The 19,620-nt window shown below is 37.3% G+C and overlaps 1 protein-coding gene across 1 annotated transcript in view; it reads left to right on the forward strand.

Moving 5' to 3' along the window:
* LOC134489650 (rho GTPase-activating protein 7-like) overlaps positions 1-18,345 on the forward strand; it is a 34,356-nt gene extending 16,011 nt beyond the window's left edge. Inside the window, exons 5-14 of the mRNA XM_063292451.1 lie at positions 664-2,033; positions 2,348-2,518; positions 3,911-4,070; positions 5,853-6,051; positions 6,964-7,180; positions 12,222-12,336; positions 14,100-14,315; positions 14,895-15,112; positions 16,201-16,377; positions 16,790-18,345. Coding sequence (XP_063148521.1) covers positions 664-2,033; positions 2,348-2,518; positions 3,911-4,070; positions 5,853-6,051; positions 6,964-7,180; positions 12,222-12,336; positions 14,100-14,315; positions 14,895-15,112; positions 16,201-16,377; positions 16,790-16,886 — 2,940 coding nt within the window. The 3' untranslated portion in view covers positions 16,887-18,345. The remainder of the gene's footprint in view (positions 1-663; positions 2,034-2,347; positions 2,519-3,910; positions 4,071-5,852; positions 6,052-6,963; positions 7,181-12,221; positions 12,337-14,099; positions 14,316-14,894; positions 15,113-16,200; positions 16,378-16,789) is intronic.
* Positions 18,346-19,620: the final 1,275 nt, after the last annotated feature.

The following is a 19,620-nucleotide window of genomic DNA, read 5'->3' on the forward strand; positions in this document are numbered from 1 at the left end:
TAGCATTGGAATATTAAAATGGCTCAAATATCTCTTCTAACTTCATGGAAGACCATGAAGACATGGCTTTTCCTGCAAGCATTGGGCTAGGATGGGGATTGAGTCAGGAGACTCATTGATGTGGCACCCGGTGGGGAGGGTGGTTTTGCTTTGATTCCTGTTTTTATTGATTGTTGTGAGCTGCCTAGGATCATTGTATGAGATAAGTTCTTTAAATAGATAATAAATAACTAGCTAAATTAATGTAATATTTAACTGTTGAATTGCCAGAAAGTAGCTGGTTGATCAAAGGCATCCTCTTTCATTAAAGGGTATCTTGACTTAAAACCCTTTCACTTATAAGGAATATTTAGGTTGAACACATTTGTTTGAATGTTACCTATAACATTAGGTATATTTGATTCCTAAATAAAATATTCCAGTACTGTTCTAGAATATTGAAATCAGGTGGATTTGCTTAAGGAGATAGAACTGTATGTGTATATGTATATACATGAGATTTACAGACAGAAAGGGCAAGAGGATTGCCATTTCTTCTCTTCTAGCATCAGCTTTTTTTTTTCCTTATGAAACATCATTTTGGAAAATGAAAGAGTTAATAATATCTCCAACTTTTGATTATCTACATGATACTATATTTTAAATTTCTTTGTTTGCTTTAAGAGTGATGAATCTGAAGATGAAGAGCCTTGTGCAATAAGTGACAAATGGACTTACGAGAAATGTACTGAAAGATGGTCTCATCTGGAAAATACAGAGGTTTCTTGTGCACCAGGACCTGATAACCTGAGACTTAAAAGCAATGGCAGTGGGGATATTATATTTTCAGATCAAGGAGAAATACATGACAAATCTTCAGTTCACAGTTCTAGCAGTGGGGATAGTGATATAATCAGCTTTCCCAAAATTTGTGAGGATGTTGAGACCAGCAGAAGCTCTTCAACCTGTTCCTCAAATAAAGTGGCATCCCCGGACTCTGTTTTCAGTTGCTCCCCTTCTCTTAATGAAACCTTGAATATGAGGAGTGAGGACAAGAGCTTGGATAAACTGTGCCATAAAAAAGGAAACAGTATCTTGAAGAAAATGGAGAAGCTGCGCTTAAGGAGTGGCAGTTGTAAGAAGGAGATGCATTTGAAGGCCAAATTCAACATTAGCGAGCCTATTCTCCTAGAGGGATTGCATGAAGAAAAGTTGAGAAGCTTAAATTGCATAGACATTTCAGATGCACCAGCGAGTCGGGTAGAACAGCCTTCTTATTCTCCCCAGACCTGTAGTAGCAGCAGCAGCAGCCAGTCCGAAAACAGTAGCACTGTGAGCACCCCAAGTCCTGTCAGCAAAGTAAGGAGACACAGTAAAAGAGGAGGAATGTATGCCGAAGAGTTTGATCCCAACAAGCTTTCCTTATGGAGTGATTTTCCTGAGCAAAACTTCAACAGTGAGATACGTTTGCACAAGAACAAAGTATTTCAAGTACCCCAAGGCCATAAGCCAGGGACTTTCCCCAAAGCACTTACATATAGTCTCTTATCTCCGAAAGACAATACTTCAGTGAACTGGAGAACTGGGAGTTTTCATGGATGCCAGAGGAGCAGGAATCGGATTAATTCTCAGGAGCCTGAAGTGTCATGTGGCTCTCCTTCACTGATGGATAACAGACTGAGTATATATGACAATGTGCCAGAAAATCATCTTCACAAAATTAATTCACCAGAGACTGATGACGATGATGTCTTTACAGAACTAGACAGTGTTATGGAACATGTTAATGGACTCAGGAAGTTGGTCAGTCAGTGGACGGAGAAATTATCTGATGATGGAGACTCTGATTCTGCAAGTTACTCTAACCAATCCACTTCTCCATGCCCATCATCTCCTAAAGAAATCCATCTTGAAATTAAAAAACAGTCAGAAGAAAAATCACCAGAATTGCCAATTATTGATGGTGAAGACAACTGCAAACACATTGGTGAACATGGTCTCATGGAACTGACGTATGTAATGGGAACAGGAATGATACCAACACATTCCATCAGGTCAGCTATTTGTTGAAATTGCAAAGAATCAGAATAAAATGTGAAATATGTAAAAGGAAAGTAAGTTAATCAGTCACCCCTGAAAGCAGTCTAGGTTAAATGCAGTTGAATTAATTGTTTAATCATGACAGCTTAACTGAATGTGAAATGTTTCAGGTTTTGATGAATAATGATGATGATGATGATGATAATAATAATATATTCTTATAAGGTATTTTCAAACTTTTAGAACTTTCTGTGGCCTTTAGAAACAGAATGAGTGATGAAAATAGCATTAATACTAAAGAACACTTATTATTGGTTTTGTTCTTCAGACATGTCAGGAGACCCTGGTCTAGTAGAGAAGGTACAAATTTTGAAAGTCTTTCTCTACAAATTGACAGCCAATCAGCAACTCATCTGAACCGCATGCAAAAGCTTGCTTTGTTAAAATTAACTACTTTAATGGACAAATACTCTCCTTCTAGCAAACAAGGATGGAACTGGTAAGTTAAAAGAAATACTGTAAAGAGTTTCAGAAGCAAAGGAGTGGTTATGTGCAAAATGGGAAATGTTCTAGAGTGTTCCACTTTCTAGGAGTGTTTTCTACATTTCTGAAAGTATATATTCTGGAACAAAAAGTAGTTCCTGATATTCCTGATGCAGTCTGGCTCTGAAACTGGAGCACTCTAGTTGGCCTATTCTGGTGGGAACTGGAACATTCAAGAAATTACCTATCTTAACAATTTTAGTAATGATATCTCAGTTGAAGTTATTCCCCAAGTCTACTCAGATCTCTGCTGCTTGTTTTCTAGCAGGGCTGCCACATGATTCCCCCAGAATACTTAGTTTAAGGAGGTGCTACATGTGTTTTGAATTGTTTTGTCTGTTTAGAATCTGGCTCATAGCACAGCCCTACATTCTAGTATCTAATTCCATTAGTACAGCATCTAGCTCTTCAGGTCAGTGATGTATAATTTTGTACAAAACTTTAAATATATTTTTTAAATTAAAAATAAGTAGTTTGCAGACAGGGGAATATTTTGGCACAGCTTTAAAATAGATGAAGGAGGATATAAACAGCAGCAGGAGGCTAAAGGCAAAGGCATGATGTTTAGAGGTCAGTTGGTTTGTAGTAATTCATGCAGGCCCTGATATTTGAGTCTTCACCCTAATGCAGAAGAAATAGACCCTCTTTTTCAGCCTGATCCCTCCCATTTTTCTTACTAGTTTGGTCTTCAAAGTCTACTGATGCAGGGATGCCATGGGGCTACAATTTTCAGCACATTTTGGGGGGAAATGATGGGATGGATTAAGTGCAAACATCGTGTAGGTTTAATACACCTATTTAGCATCTTTTTAGTACAAATCACACTGCTGAAAATCAATAGGTTTGCTATCAAAAACTGGTGGTGTAATCAAGAGGTAGTCAGAAGGCTTGAAACGGGAAGCAAATTGGAACTGGTGGGAAGGTGCAGCCTGGGGAGGGGCATTGGTTCGGCATTAGGGTTGCCCTTACCTGAATGCAGAAGAGTCTGGAAACATTGTTTTTCATTATCATGAAATGCAAAAATGATAAAACTCCGTTTGGTTAAAAAAATGGGTTATTTATTCATTTTTTTAAAAGAATTATATGTCAACCAAACACAGTAAACATTGTAAATACAATCTCTTCCTCCATTGTATAAATAATTATATCTAAATAACCTTTTTCTCTATAAAGTTGAAAATTATTAACCAATGGTAGTAATGTCCTTCTGATATCTGTTTTGTCACTTTGGTGTTTTTTTTCTGACCTGTTATATTCTATTAACAAATTCAAAAACCCAGTTATGTGCATTTAGCTCTGTACCACCCAGACAACGATGTCCACTAATGAATTACTTGCATATTTTCAGGACTATTCCAAAATTCATTCGAAAAATAAAAGCCCCTGATTATAAAGACAAAAATGTATTTGGAGTACCATTACTGTTAAATGTTCAAAGAACAAGTCACCCCCTTCCAAGGGGCATATTCCAAGCCATGGACTACTTAAGACACCATTTTCTTGACCAGGTACCAGTATGAAACTTCCCTGTATGAGTATGAGGTTCACATCCCTGTCAGTTTATCTCTAGTCTCAGTCTTTCTCTCCCTCCCTCTCTCTCTCCCTCTCTCTCTTTCACACACACACGAATCAGTAGAGGTCCAGTGCACTGATTCCTCTGGCCCTGAGAATTGGCACTTAAATAGATACAAACTCTTCAGCCAAGATTAACTTTGACAGATGTATGATGAGAAACCCTCTCCCTGTGCCTGCCCCATCTTTTAATTTACAGAGCTGTTTTTCTTACATTTGTTAAAACTTTATCTATGTATTACATTTATATCATGCTTTCCCTCCAGTAAAATATCCTTATCTAGTCCATGTCCTTTCTGCTAAACTATATATTTCATTCTTTTGGGGGTGCTTTTTTTTTTTTGCATAATGCAGAAGGGGTTGGTTATGACTATCCATAACTGGCCAACTTACTCTCTGAAGGTTTGCTCCTTCTTTATTGTAATCACTTCTTAATAGAGATGTTGTGCACATGCCACTCACTTTTTGATGCATTAAATATTTTCAATGAATGCATTGTCAGTAGCCCTATTCAGCATTACGTTCTTGTACGCAGTTCAGTACTTATGGAATGATAAGCAGCCCCTTCTTCAGAGGTTGCTGAAGAGCTCAACTTAATACCTAATAATAATAATAATATGTCAGCTGGAACCCAGTATTTTCGGTGAAAACTGAATCATACTGTAGTCTTGGAGGCTGATTCTTTGATGGTGGTACCATTGCATCCTGGAACAGGGAAACTACTCACCACTTGTATGTTGAATTATATGTGGAAATATGTTGCCTAAATGGTGCTAGATATCTTGATCGATTTCAGCCTGTTTTCCAGAGAAAAATGATTATCTGTTCAAAACATTTAAGATTCATTTAGGGTTAAGGAGGAATGCATTAGGGATAAAGATGCGTTTAAATAAACATCTGTTTCTTAGTAGTGGTATCATCCATCAATAATTTGCATGTCACTGTTCAGACACAATAAGCAACACCTTATACAGGTAATTTTTGTTTACCAACCATTCATTCAGCAACTATTTGAAGTTACAGTGGTGCTGAATCAGGAGACTTGTGACTGGTCTTTGAAGCTGCGGCCATCACAGCATCCCCGCAGTCACATGAACACCATTTGTGACCTTCACAGCCAGCTTCCAACAAGCAAAGCTAGGAAGAAGCTGGAAGGAAGTTGCAAGTTGTGGTCATGTGACATTGTGCTTAACGACTACAGGTGATTCACTTAACGACTGCAGCCAGAACTGACAAACTGCCATCATAAGTCAGGCGCAGTCACTTGATTTTTCACTTTACAACTTCATTACTTAGCAATGGAGTTGTCGGTCTCAATTGCGGTCGGTAAATGAGGACTACCTGTATCATCTCAAAACTGATCACTTTCCAATGAAGGCAGTTTAGGCATCAATACCTTTGTATTAACTGTTGATCACCAGGGGCTTGAAAGAGGATTGTACATACACCCCATACACATGTGTGTCAGTCTGCCTTGTAATAGAGTACTTACAAAATGGCAGATGGTGGGATATGTACACTTAAGATGAGAGATGCATGGTTCATTCTTCAACAGCTTATCGAGAGCTTTTTCCTTTTCAGTTGTACTGTATTGAATGGCACATTGATATACACTCAGGTGTTCACTAGGATTGTGCAGCACTTTGGCTTTAAAGACAGAAATGGACCTTGGAGCACATGGGATTGGATCCTTACTTTTAAAACATTCTGTTTTCTAGGTTGGTCTTTTCAGAAAATCTGGTGTTAAATCTAGGATTCTTTACTTAAGAGATATGAATGAAAATAATCCAAATAATATAAATTATGAGGGGCAGTCAGCCTTTGATGTGGCAGACATGGTGAAACAGTATTTCAGAGATCTCCCAGAACCTATATTCACTAGCAAGCTCTGTGAAACCTTCCTGCACATCTATCAATGTATGTAGACGTTTTATTCCTTTTTGGGTAAGAGATGGGGTGGGGTCATTTCTGGTGTGAGAGATGGGGAATGGGGTGTTTCTGGTTCACTCTGTTTGGTGAGGGTGGTGGGGAATTTTTTTTCTCCAGCTACCAGGGTGAGAGCAAAGGGGCCAGGGGTTGGTGTGCTGTGTGACTGGTGGGAAGGGTATAGACTAGCTAACCAGATTGTGGGTGCTGAATGCTTGCACAAACACCCTGGTGCCTAGATTGGTCAGCTGTTTTGGTCATCTAGTGTGCATGGAGCCCCTTTAACTGGATGACGGCCCCAATCCTCTTGGCTTTCTGGGAAACTGTGAAGACCTGGCTTTTCCCTCAGGTGTTGGGTCTGAGATATTAGTGGAGCTTAGCATGGATATCTAGTTTTGTGTTGTGAAGTAGTTGTGTGGTGCCTAAATCAAATTGGTGTTTCAAAACTTTTAAAAAATATTGTATTTTTAATCTATATTTTTTGTTAGCCACCTATAGTTATTTGTTGAGATGGGTGGCCACATGAATTTGTTCAATTGATTGATTAATTCAGTTCTGGCCTTTTAAATGCTTATTTTATCAATGAAACATCCTATATTTTCTTAATGTAACTTTAAATCACAGGTTGAGACAAATTATAGGCAGGGGGGAATAGCTTCTATTGGTTTCATCTTAGAAATGTTAAGAGCAAACATTATTATCAATTTGCCACTTAATTCAATTGTCCAATTACAAATTAGTCTCTGAGATATTCTGTCTTCCTTAATTTAAACTTAACTGAGCTAAACCTAACTGGAAACTAGACCTGGATGGCAGGTTCTTTTTAGGGGAATATATGCATATTCCTTAAGAAATGCTTTTAGAGATGACATACCTAATCCCTCTTTTTCTCCCTCTTTTTAGACCTACCAAAAGATCAGCAATTTTGTGCTGTCCAAGCTGCTATTCTTCTGCTTCCAGATGAAAATCGTGAAGCTCTGAAAATTCTGCTGTACTTCCTCAGGGATGTTGTGATGTTTGTGGAGAAAAATCAGATGACTCCAACTAATATAGCTGTGTGCCTGGCACCATCTTTATTCCACCTCAATACATTGAGGAGAGATAGTTCATCATCTTCTAGGTATTTTTCATTAAATTATAACTACCAATGAGCAAGACAATATATATACTTTTCATTTTTGACATATAAAGGTGCTTGTGTTACGTGTGTGCAAAGGGTACATCTGTGCTTGATGAATGCGGTTATTGTTTCCCCATACAAAAAGTGAGATAGCAAGAATGAATTTGAAAATGGTCCAGAAAATGATTTGTTAAGTGTGCCTGGTAAGTTGTTTGGCAGAATTCTGATTGCAAGTGAGGTATAACAAGGACCAAAATTTGGGAAGTAAAATGAATGGACTGTATGCTGGACAGCAGTGTGCTGAACAGATTTTTACTCCTCAGCAGGTCTTTTGAGAGGTAGTTTGGTCATTTACAGAGAATGAATAAATACTGAATAGAAAACAAATATATGAAAGAGTGAATGGATTGAGATGAAGGGGAAGACCAAGAAAGCTGGATGGATTTGATGAGATCCTAAAAAAGAAGTTGTGTTGTGGTGTATGGGCATGGTGGAAGCAGGGATGGTTTGCATGGACAGAAAAGCCCAGAACGATATAATAAATGGTGTTGATGTAGATGGTTCCTTTTATTTCTTGCCTCCAGTTTCTTTTCTTTACTACTTTTTACTCTTTTTTCTTCATTTTACATAATGCTGTTTCTTCTGAAAGATAATAGCATGATTGGTGTGTTTGTGTGTTCTATAGGCAATTCTGACTATAATTACCCTTTGTAATCATAATGTGTTGAGTAGTAATGCTGTCTGTAATAAAATAAGCATGGGCTGTGCTAGAAGAGACAGTAAATAAGCCCCCAAATCCCTCTTCCTTACATCTTGGCTCTTCCATGAGTAGTGCTTGAGAATACTTCTAATTGTACATCATCCTGTTTAATGTTTAAATAACACATAAGGATAAAGTAGGTTGATGGAAAGAAAACTTTGCCTCTGTGGAAAGTACCATTTGAAACCATACTGTAGTTGAATGTTTTGCTAACCTGCTCCATTTAAGTTTTGATTATTGCAACAACGATGGGCGGGTTGTATTCCTTGAGGATATTCCAGACTCTGTGTTTGTTTCGAGTTGAAGACAGTTCAGCTTGCCAAGCCATAAACTTGTGGCTTATGATGAGTGTAGAGACAAACTACACAAGATTATACACCATCAGGCCCTATTGAGGGATAGGCATACTTTAACTCTGTATACTTTTTTTGAGCTTCTTGCGTCATCAGTCACTTTGGTGTGGCTTCCTCCCATACTGCTCTAATAACACAAGAACACAAAAGTCCTGTGAGACTTAATTCTTTTGCCAATATTGCTCCACCTCCTGGAAGAGACATAATTGGGGTAGGAAATAGCCACAGAATTTAGTGCTCCCACAAGATCATTTGAAACCAGAGTAATGTGGGAAGCAATCCCACCAATGGAATGAAAAAAAATTAAGCAATATGACTTTTCTTGAGAAACAGCCAGTAAGTGGCAGCTAACTTTTAAAAAACATTAAAAAAAACAAAAAAAACAAGAATAGTTATGGAGAGAGGCCAAGAAGATTTGGCAGATTTTATAGCATGTATATCAGATTTCTCCAACATGGCACCCTCCAGATATTTTAGACTTCACCTTTTGTCATCTGTAACCATCTGGGGGTATGAATTTTAATCCAATACATCTGTGGTACACCAGAATGAAGAATGTAATATAAAATACATAATACAATAATTCTCAAAATATGTTGGACATTTGAAAGCACCTCAGTTTGTAATTCCTCAGGTTTATCAAAACTAAGGGTTATTTTTGTTTTAGAAATGGGATGGGAAAGCAGGGTAACTATGTACCGTATGTATGTATGTATGTATGTATGTATGTATAAAGAATATATAAAGAATGAACAAATTCTTCATGGATTGTGCATGTGCCGAATATCTGTCTGTAATAGTACGTCACAGTTAGCACTTGAACATGAAATGCTCTTCAGCTTGTATGTATTGAGTGTTTGTTGTAGTTTAAGATTTGAGTACAAGTTTTCTTTCTGCAGGATGGGAAGCTGGAAAAATAAGTAACTGCATATCTTTAGCATGATAGTTCAATTTCTGCTAGAGTTGAAGAGAGGTAAAACATCTGAAGAACGTACTTTTAAGAGGCGTACACATCCCAGATGTGCATCAGGCAATAAAACAAGTCTTGTGATGTTCAACATTCCCCAGGGAGAGAAAGAAAGCAAAGATGATGACAGTGTTGTCAGTCACAGAGACTGAATACGTGGTCAGGGCCAGGAATGTGTCAGAAAAATGGTTGTTACATAGTTTTTAATTCCAGGTGAAGAAATTGATAATCCTATGGAGGTTTGCAAGATTTAGAGAGGGTGGAGGATGAGGCCAATACTTGCAAGTTTTTCTTCTATCTACAAATTGTGGTAGCTTTTGTCTTACTAAGTTAACAGGCCATTCATTTAAAAATGAGAATTTTCTCTCTCCCCATTGTTTCTTCTTTCTGCATTAATACTTTGAAGTTGAAATAATACATTTGTAAATGTTTTACTTTCAGTGCTGGGTCATCAAAAAGCCCTTATCTAACAGCTCTGATTTCAGGAATTGAAGTTAATGATCGTTAGATCATTATCTAACTATATATAAATATAAATATAAATTAAATGTTCACAAAAAATGTTCCAAGATAGAGCTAGTAGAGATGAATGCCAGGTTCTTTGCAATCATGATTTTGGCCAGATGCCACAATTAGGCTTTAAATATGAAAAATGCTCTCTGGCAAAGCATCGAGAACTCTTGAATAATGGAACTGGCTTTTGAATTTCTGGCCCAGCTTTTATTAAAACATTTTAATGATACTAGAAAAATTAATGAGTACTTTGTGTGTTTAACTGAAACAAGATTAGCTAATGCTTGTTCTGTGTGGGTAGAACTCATTAAATGCTCCACAAAAGAGGTATTACATTAACAGGCCAATATATTGGTTTATCTTATTCTCATATGCAGTTTTGAAAATGGTTATTTGGTATGACTAGAAATGCAAAGTGAATTGTTGAAGCAGGCCTGTAATTGTCACAGGAAGTTATTTATATTGCATTTTTTACTATTTTCAGGGTCTGTTTTTTTTTTCCTTCTGGGTTATACCACCCTAGACCATGAGGAGGACCTCTCTAACAGAGTTCCTGTTAATATCTGTGGGTAAAAGCCCTGTTCTGTTTAAACTAGGTCATACATAGGTCAGTTTCTTTATCCTGCAGAAAGCCACTCTGATTGGGCCCCTGTTAACCTTTAAACTATCGGTAAAGCCTTCTTATTGTATCCAGCCTTCTGTTGCTTGGATAGGTTTACTTTCTGAGGTTTGTGGTGTGATCTTCCTATTATCACTTTGTTTAGTTTCACTCTAGTATTTAAATATGTATTTGTATTTCTTCTGTATGCTGCATTGGGGGTTTTGGCAAATAACGGAATGTTTATCTGTTAAACTTTCACAGATTTATTTATCAACCTTCACGGATTAAAAAAGAAGGGAACATTATAAAAAGAGCAAGTCAGACAAAAACACACTTACTACATCATCCCCTTCAAAGGGTCTAAGCCAAAGAAAGTTTTTATTGCTCACTTTGGACTGGTAGGGTGGGGACTATAAAAGTCTTTGGGAAGATGCTGTCTCAGAAGGCAGGTGCCATGACACAGAAGGCCCACTTCCTGAGCTCTGCTAGATGACATGGCTTGATTGATAGGAAGCTGATTTTGTCTGATTGCACAAGATGGGCAGACACTAGGGGAGACAGATGGTCCTTCAGAAAGCTAGGCCATATGCCAAATAGAATTCAATAGGTATAACCAGCACCTTGAATTTTACCTGGAATCTTACTGGTAACCAGTGCATCTCACAAAGCAGAGGTGTTACATGGACATAGTGTGTCCTGTCCATCACTTCTTGTGTACCCATATTCTGGACCAGCTGTAGCTTCTGAGTGGTCTTCTGAGGGCAGCCCCATGTAGCCCATATTTATTATTTATTTATTATTCAAATTTCTATCACTGCCCATCTCCCCCCAAAAAGGGGGACTCTTTTATTGCAATGGTCTACCCACGAAGTGACCAAGGCATGAGTGGATATAATGAGAGCCTCTTTTTTTAAGAACAGGCACAAATGGAGCACAAGTTAAATATGTGCAAAAGCTTTCCTTGCCACATCTGTCACCCAGTTCTTGAGCAGAAGCTACAAGTCCAGGAAACCCCCCCGATTGCACACATGTGCAAAATGGGGGAAGTGCAGCTCCATTCAGGACCAAGTATGTGTCAAAGTAGCCACTTGGTTTTGCTAGCCTGTTTCTCCCCATCCAGACACCAACTGGCTTCAGACTCAAGCTCCATATCCTCCCAACACATGAGCTGAAACTGGCTGTGGAAAAAGAAGAATTACCATAACACCATGCTCCCCACTCTCATTCTCCATAGCCAGTCCAAAAGGGTACCTTAATGAATGGTTTCAGAAGCTGCTGGAGATCAAGGAGGGCCAGTACAAATACACCACCTCATCCTAGCCACAGGTCGTTAACAAGTGTGATCAGTGCTGTCTAAGGACTATGACCAGGCCTGAAGCCTGATTGAAAGGGGTCCTCTGTAACTGCAATACAACTTTTTCTACAACCTTCTCTGAGAAGGGGAAATTGGAGAGTGGATGAAAATTGTCCAGGATGGTTGGGTCCAGTGCTTACCTGTATTGTAGCCTTACCCGCCAACCTATTTCTGCCCTCCCAGTCATAGCTGTTCCTGGTTGCTCCTGCTCCTGGCACCCAAAGGAACTAGCCAAGAGGAACACCACCCCTGGAAAACACAAACTCTCAATATCGTTCAAAGATGATGGAAATATTATATCTGTTGATGCAGAACTGCTATCGGAGAAAGTTATAACTTCCTAATGTCTTATTTTCTTACGTTTTCCCATATACAACATATAACCACTTCCTTTTCCACTTAGCCCTTCTTTCCAACGTGGCAGATGTATTTTCTAAACCAGAACTAGTGGCCAGTGATCAAAACAATGAAGTTGTAACATTTTCCTTTTCAGATCCAGCCAAAGGAAGCACAGTACAGGAAAACCTGACCAGAGGGATTTGAGTGAGAACTTGGCTGCAACGCAAGGCCTGGCCCATATGATCATGCAGTGCCACAGACTATTTGGGGTAGGTGTTGTTGCTTTTCTTTCTTCTAATAATATTTAGAGTCTGCTTTGAAATCTAGGAAGTGTAAATCTGGGTACTTTGCTACAAGAAAGTGGAACAGATTTTTTTTTAATTATTGGCAAGAGTAATCTAATCCAAACTAAGTAGCAAATAATTACAGTTTTGGTTTAAGTGCTTCTGAGATCCAGACCAAATTACTTTCTTCTTCATCACTGTACCTGCTTGCACTTCCTGATAGTTATCTTCAGTTCCACCGATGGAAAATAGTTTTTTATTTTAAACAATTGATTAATGCATTTTAGCGAAATGGATTTTGTATTTCAACTTAGTTCAAAATATAAAGCTTTTCTTTAAAAAAAATAAATATCTAATTATCTTCATCCTTTACTTTGTTTTGCCCTGTTTGACTATTTCACTTGATTCCTTCTTGGTTCATGGGCTCAGAAGTGGTTTGGGGCATGACTCATCTATTCATTAAGAGCTAGCAATCTTGAGTGGCTTGTAACAGAAAGATTGGCATTTCCTAAACTGATCTAAAACTTCCTTAGTGATGTGGGGGAAATGTGAGTTTTCCTGCTTCTGCTTAATTACAGCATGGACATAATTATACCAATTCAGTCTCAGTTTGTAGACTTGCTGGCATTTCTTCTGCTATATTTATTATATCATTTTGTGATAGAAATTTAACTGGCTGATAGGAAGCCAACCTGGTTAAGAGTAAAAAATGTTTTGTTTGGCACTATTTGTACTGATATTACCTGGTATCAAAATACTTCTCCATACAAACACAGTATAGTTTGATCTTGGAAAAGCCTATTACCCAACTTAGGTTGGGGAAAAGTCAGCTGAGGGTGAGCTGGACTTTCGTAAGGAATGACATAGACTCAGCTCAGGGTCTTCTGTCATTTCTACTTCCTCATTTGACTTTCTGCAGTTTTCTAAAAAATACTTACTCATCATATTCATAATCAGGTGATAGCATGCAAATGTGTGAGAGGAAGGGGCCTTGGGTAGGAAGTGTCAAAGAACGAGAGAGATTCGTAACCAATAATTTGTACAAAGTGCAGAACCAAAAGTGAATTTGATCGTTCAGCTATAATGCTTGTTAGCATGGTCTTTTTCCTCCTTTCCCTTTTCTATTGAGAGTTGGCAATGATTTATAATGGATAGGAACAAAATTCCAAGGGCATGAAGACTGCCTCTGTCCCTTGTTGAGCCGTAATTTGCATCTTAGTTTACAAGCTTATTACATCGCTCTTCAGTTCTTTAAACACGTCTCTAGAGTGCCATAGCCATTCCTGCGTACGCTGAATAAATACAGATTTCCTTTCTGACTTTGTGGTGTATTTTCTTCATGTACATGTACAAGTGACTATTATTATCCAGAAAAGACCTGTTCTCTGTTGTAGCTATCAGGGTAAGAAACATTTCTAGGGTTCACTGTATTTTGGAAGGAAATGCAGCTATCAGGATAGATTGCTTAGAGTTCTACAGCTGAAGTGAGGTTGGTCGGTTTACCTGATGGGAGACTGACTGGAAATCATTATATCAGCAATTCTGAACTCTTTAGAAAGTCAAATGAGGTAGAAATTTTAAAAACAAGTATTTAAAAATACATTCAAATTTATTGAGAGATTTGTCTGTAAGTTGTATTTTCAGGGACTGGTTTCTGGAAAGGCTTAAGAATTTTCATACGTAAGAATTATTGGATGGAATGCTACTCTTTCATTCAGGCCAATGCAAATATCTGTGCTCTTCTTCAGGTACCCAACTACTGCCTCGATCAGGGGTATGAAAATGTACACAACCAAAGTGGCTCAGGTGAAGTAGCTTCACATCAAGCCATTTTAATGAAGTATTCTAACATAGTGACATCCCTGGAGCACTTCATGCAGGACTTACTCAGAGATGCCAAGGAAAAATTCAAGAACTGGGTCACTTGCTCCACCTTAGAAGGAGTAGATTCTGCATATAAGAAGGTAATCTAGCAATTAAATCTTAAGGTACTTTTAAGCATGGAATCCTTCTTAATATGAGTTTTTTTTTTTTTAAAAAGTATCAAAAACTTTGAACCTATAGAACTGTAAAAATTAACAGGATCTGCACTAAACCAGCCCAAATCCATATTAACAACATTTGAAGTGACCAAGTTTGAGCATTGCATGAAATCAGCCAGGCTGTGCTTTAATTAGATTTGTGCATTGTGCCAAGCCACATTAAATGCCTAAAATGTCACTTCAGTTTTACTTGGAATCCATAATATAACATTTAATGATAAAAATGCCATTGACCCATTCTTCTCCAGCATACATTTTGTCTACAATCTTTTTTCAGTCCTTAGACTAAGACCTATTGCAATTAATCGGATTTATTTCTGAGAGAAGCGTACAGTATGATTGTGCTGTTACTAAAAGAACATTTGTTACAGACACATGCATTTGGTCCCCAATTTGCTTTTAGTGGTCTCTGTATTGGGTCAGTAATCTTACTAATTTGTTTAAGCACTGAAGGATAGAAGACTGCCACATTGTTTCATAATATATTAACTGTATTCTAAGGGGAATGATGACTACCACATCCGGTTATGGAAAACTTCGGTTGAAATTGATGCTGTTCCTAAAGTTGTTCTACATCGGATACTGATGGAACAACATCTGTGGGATCCAAATCTTCAACAGACAAACATTCTGGAGATTTTAGATGATGAAACAGATATTTATCAGTACACGGCAGCAAATATGTCTCCACTTCCTTCAAGAGAATATGTGGTCTTGAGGTAAGGAACTCTAATAAATTCCCATTTTTCTGACAGCAGCTTTGGTTTTGGAGGTGAGAAGCAAAATCTATTGTTTTTACGGTGTTACTTGCCATACATATACTCAGGAAAAAAAATCCTTTAAGATTGAATTCTTTGATATTGATGTGTACATTAATCTCCTTATCCTACTATTGGCTTGGGTTCACTGATTAACAAATCAGTCGGCTGTGTTTACACATTGCACTAAATAAAAGAATGATCACGTGTGACACGTGTGTGAAAATCACATGGGACTTAAATTTCCAAATGTAATGCACTTATTTTGCTTCAAAATAAAATAAATGCTACTGCAGGCTGCAATGTTAGGTTTTGTAAATGACAAATTACTAAAATATATTTTCTGGAGAAAAACTCTGTTTAAAAGTTGATAATGGGCAACTCTACTTTCGATAGCAACTGATCAGCAGAGAAATCTATGATGGGGTGGGGAGACAGAATTAAGTGGCAGATGATCAGACACATTCCAAGCTTAGGCAACTTGAGTAGTCGGCTGGATAGGTTTAAGAGTTCGTTTTCCCATACATATTCTGCAAGTCCTTTGGCAAGCAAATTGGTCTACCTGTGGGATATATATCCTTTTCAGACGCTGATCACCACAGGTACAAGGCCCAAATCTTGTAATAGTTCAGCAATCTCACCCCAAAATCTCAGTATTTCATGAGAACAATGCAATCTCAAGAGGGTTGTCTTCTTCACATGAAATATTGCAAGATTTGGCAGCTCATTCAGTTCTTAGCTATTTTTTAAAAATTGTAACTTAAAAATACTTAATTTTGCAATCCTGAGTGCTGTATTGCCAAATCCTGCTATTTTTCCTGCGTATAGAAGCTGCAGTCTGGATTGTATTTTGCCTATACTTGATGCTATATCATAGACACCTTATATATGTATTGGGATATATACTATAATTGTATATTATAACAAGTTAGGAAGTTGTTATAAAAGTGTTGTAAAAAGGCTCTTGGTGTAGCTAGGATGACTACAGTTCATAAATATAATGGCAAATCATGAGGATGTTGGGTTTTTTTTTACTTTGTTAATTTCAGGACTTGGCGAACTGATCCTCAAAGTGGCACGTGTGTCCTAGCAGCTACCTCAACAGATAACGAAGGTGCTACTGTGAATGGGATCTTGGCTCAGGTCATACTTTACCAGTACCTTATAGAAGTTGTTGTTGGCTCCCAGAAATCCAAAGTGACACATGTTTGTCAAATAGATACCAGGTATCTCTTCTATTCCTTTCCTTGCAACTGAAACTTTAACTCTGGAGTCCTTGGTGCTCTCTGAGCCTGGCTGTTTGCTTACAGACGTTTCATTACCCAACTAGGTAACATCATCAATGCTAGAGAGTGTGGGGTTTGCTCCTTGTTTATATGCATTAGCTTGCCCTGCCAGTGTTGGTGGGGGTGTTGTTCTCTCCTTGGTAGTTCCTTGACTAGGGCCCTTTATTTACTACATAGTTAAATCTATTTTTGTTTCAAAAGTATGAATTAAGGTGATTTTTTAAAGAAAATTAGTCAATAGCTTTGAACCAATAGATGTGAAATGTGCCAAAAAACAAACAAAAGAAAAACAAGAAAAAAGAAATAACTCTTAGTACCTAGTTCCTAATATTTTGTTTGGTTTTTTTGTCAGGGGCCGGACCACAGAATGGTACAAAAGGGCTTTTGGTCATATCTGTGCTGCAGACTTGATAAGGCTTAAAGATTCTTTCAAAGCATCACCTTACTGAAACAAACCCAAAGACGACAATTTGATGCTTCTGGATATGAAGGCAATGCAAGATGGCTTGAGTTACCATTTTCAAAACCTAAGCTTAAGCTAGTTAGCTTTTTAAAATTCTGATAAACTGAGAAAGTAATATATAAAGGGAACAGAGAAGAATTTTACGAATGAAAGTTTCAGTTTAAACATATCCTTCAACTGAATAATTTACACATTCTTTTATAGTATTTTACCAAGAAAATGGAATTATTTTGATTACTTCTTAATTTATTTAAAAGGAACATCTTTTAATTTTCTATTTTAACTAATGTGTAAATGAGATATATTTTTAGATGTTTTATTGATTGAAAATGTGAAAGCAGTAGTAAAATATTTTAGCAGCTTACAGCCTGCTCAGCTTTTATGCTGAATATTTGTTTTTTATTATTGTAACATATTAGGAAACAGTGATGCTTGCATAGGAAACTAAGCTATGCTACATTCTATCTATTGGTCATAGATATCTGTGTCTTGAGTAGCCACAAACATCTACTTGAGGATTTAAACATAAAAATTTTTAATGCAGGAATTTTTCCATTTGCTTTATAAGACACGCTCAAGGCTATGTTCAAAGCAGAATAGGCACTTTAAATTGAACACGTTTACCTTTGTGAAATAGTCTATTAAACAATGACACATGGAGCAGCAAAACAGCTCCAGATTCACATTCTGTGTTTACTGAGTATGCTCAGTTTTCATTTGTTTCTTTGGGGTATGTTTCTTTTGTACTGAAAATGGGGACTTGAAGATAATCTCACCTTTTAAAAAAAGTCTCTACAGATGGCTATGAGTAGCTTGGATGGAAGGATTTTGAACAAGAAATTGAATCAGAAAATGACTGGTTTTATATACATGCTAAACCACAAGTTACTACGTATTTGTGTCTGTACAATATAGCAAATCATACTGTGGCTTACTGCAGTGAGTGAACCCAGTCAATGGTGTAATTTTATCCTTGTACTACTCGTACTTTTTTTTTAACCACTTTACGTCTGCATAATTGTCTGTTTTCTCACTCCAATATAATGGAACATTGTATCTTTTAGACATTTTGTGCGGCCCTTTAGAATTTTTTATTCATTTTTTAAACAAGTTACCCCAAGTTTGCTAGTACTTTTTGCATGTGGAGTACATTTTTGCTTCTAGCTCCACAACCTTAAAAGGACTCAAAGTATTACATAATTAGTATTTTCCTTAATTGCTATAAAATGTGATATTGGTTTTCCAGCTGCATAAGCTTGTAATCCACAGTTCCTAATCAATGGATGGCTGCTAATACATGAGACCCAACCTTACAGTTAACTAAATAAAATCAAGGTAATCAAATTAAGATATATGATTACCCAGTGGGTATAGCATAACAAGAGGAATTCTAAAAAATGGCTAATTCAGTTAAGTATCTGCCCTATTTTTGGTGACAACCCCCCCCCCCCAATCCCCACATTACAGCTATCCTATCCAGGATATTCAATGTTCATTTTTATGGTGAAGTTTTCTGCAGCTGCTTGCGGGAGATGTCAGGACCAAGCTCACCTTGGCTGATCTTGAAAAATCTGGTTAGTGTTTGGATGGAAGACAGTCTGACTGAGAGACTGAAAAAAACCTGGACGAACGCAGTGGCAAACTACCACTGTATTGGCATGTGTTCATGCAGTTAGTAGTGACTTTAAATTGTTTATTTTCTGCACTATGCCAGTCTATCTGGATCCAAGTGTCATAGTGCATAATGTTTTTTTTTAAACATTGTATTAAGATAATAGCTAGATGCAGCATTTCACTTGGGTATTCTATTTTGTGCTATATTTTATACATACTGCCACCCATCTGGGTTACTTTTTTATTAGGGTGTTGTAAATATTCAGATATGTCTTAATAATTTTATGGTTGATGTAGATATTTATGTATTATTGTAATAACATTTACAGAACTATGCTGATACATTACATACTGTCAGGCTCAGCCCAAGAACAATGAAGAGTCAGCCCATTCAAACTCCAGTTCTTTATTTGCTCTCACCGTACAGACAGAATCTTGCCAGACTCAAGCTACTCTACCTAACCTGAGGGGAAATAACCTGGGAAGGCTCTAGGGTGGGGCTAGCCTGAACCTCTTCCTTTTCCCACCACTGCTTTCTGGACTGTGCCTCCCCTTATCTCCTCCACCTCCTTGGAATGTGCCCCTTCCTTCCTGAGAACCAGCAGCACCGCTGAAATCCACCACATATACACACTTTATATTAATGTGATACTCTACAAGCCCTCAGTGAAAGCAGTATGTTTGCTGAAGCTTTTTTTCCTAGCTGTTTCATTATTGCTTTCATTAGTAATAACTAACTAGCCAAATGGATTGTGATGACAAAATGTATTTTCTTTAAAAAACATTTTGTATAATATTGCTAGTATTATAAAACAAATTCTTGGTATTTTTACCACTGTTTTATGTTTCCAACAACAAAAAACCTCTTGCCACACGGCATCAAATTACAGATCTTTAGACATGGAGAAGGAAACTTGGTATTAATTAAAATGCTAATATTTAGCAGCCAAGTAGCAACTTTGGTAATAGAAGGGGGGGAGGGAGAAGGAAGAAAATAATATATTGAATAATATTGGTACTTCAAGTTTAATATGTTGAATATGCTGCAGTATTTTACTTCTGTACCATCTGCTTGTATTTGCCAAAATAATTTTAGTAAAAAAATT

The sequence above is a fragment of the Candoia aspera genome, chromosome 2 (assembly GCF_035149785.1).
Source record: "Candoia aspera isolate rCanAsp1 chromosome 2, rCanAsp1.hap2, whole genome shotgun sequence".
NCBI lineage: Eukaryota > Metazoa > Chordata > Lepidosauria > Squamata > Boidae > Candoia > Candoia aspera.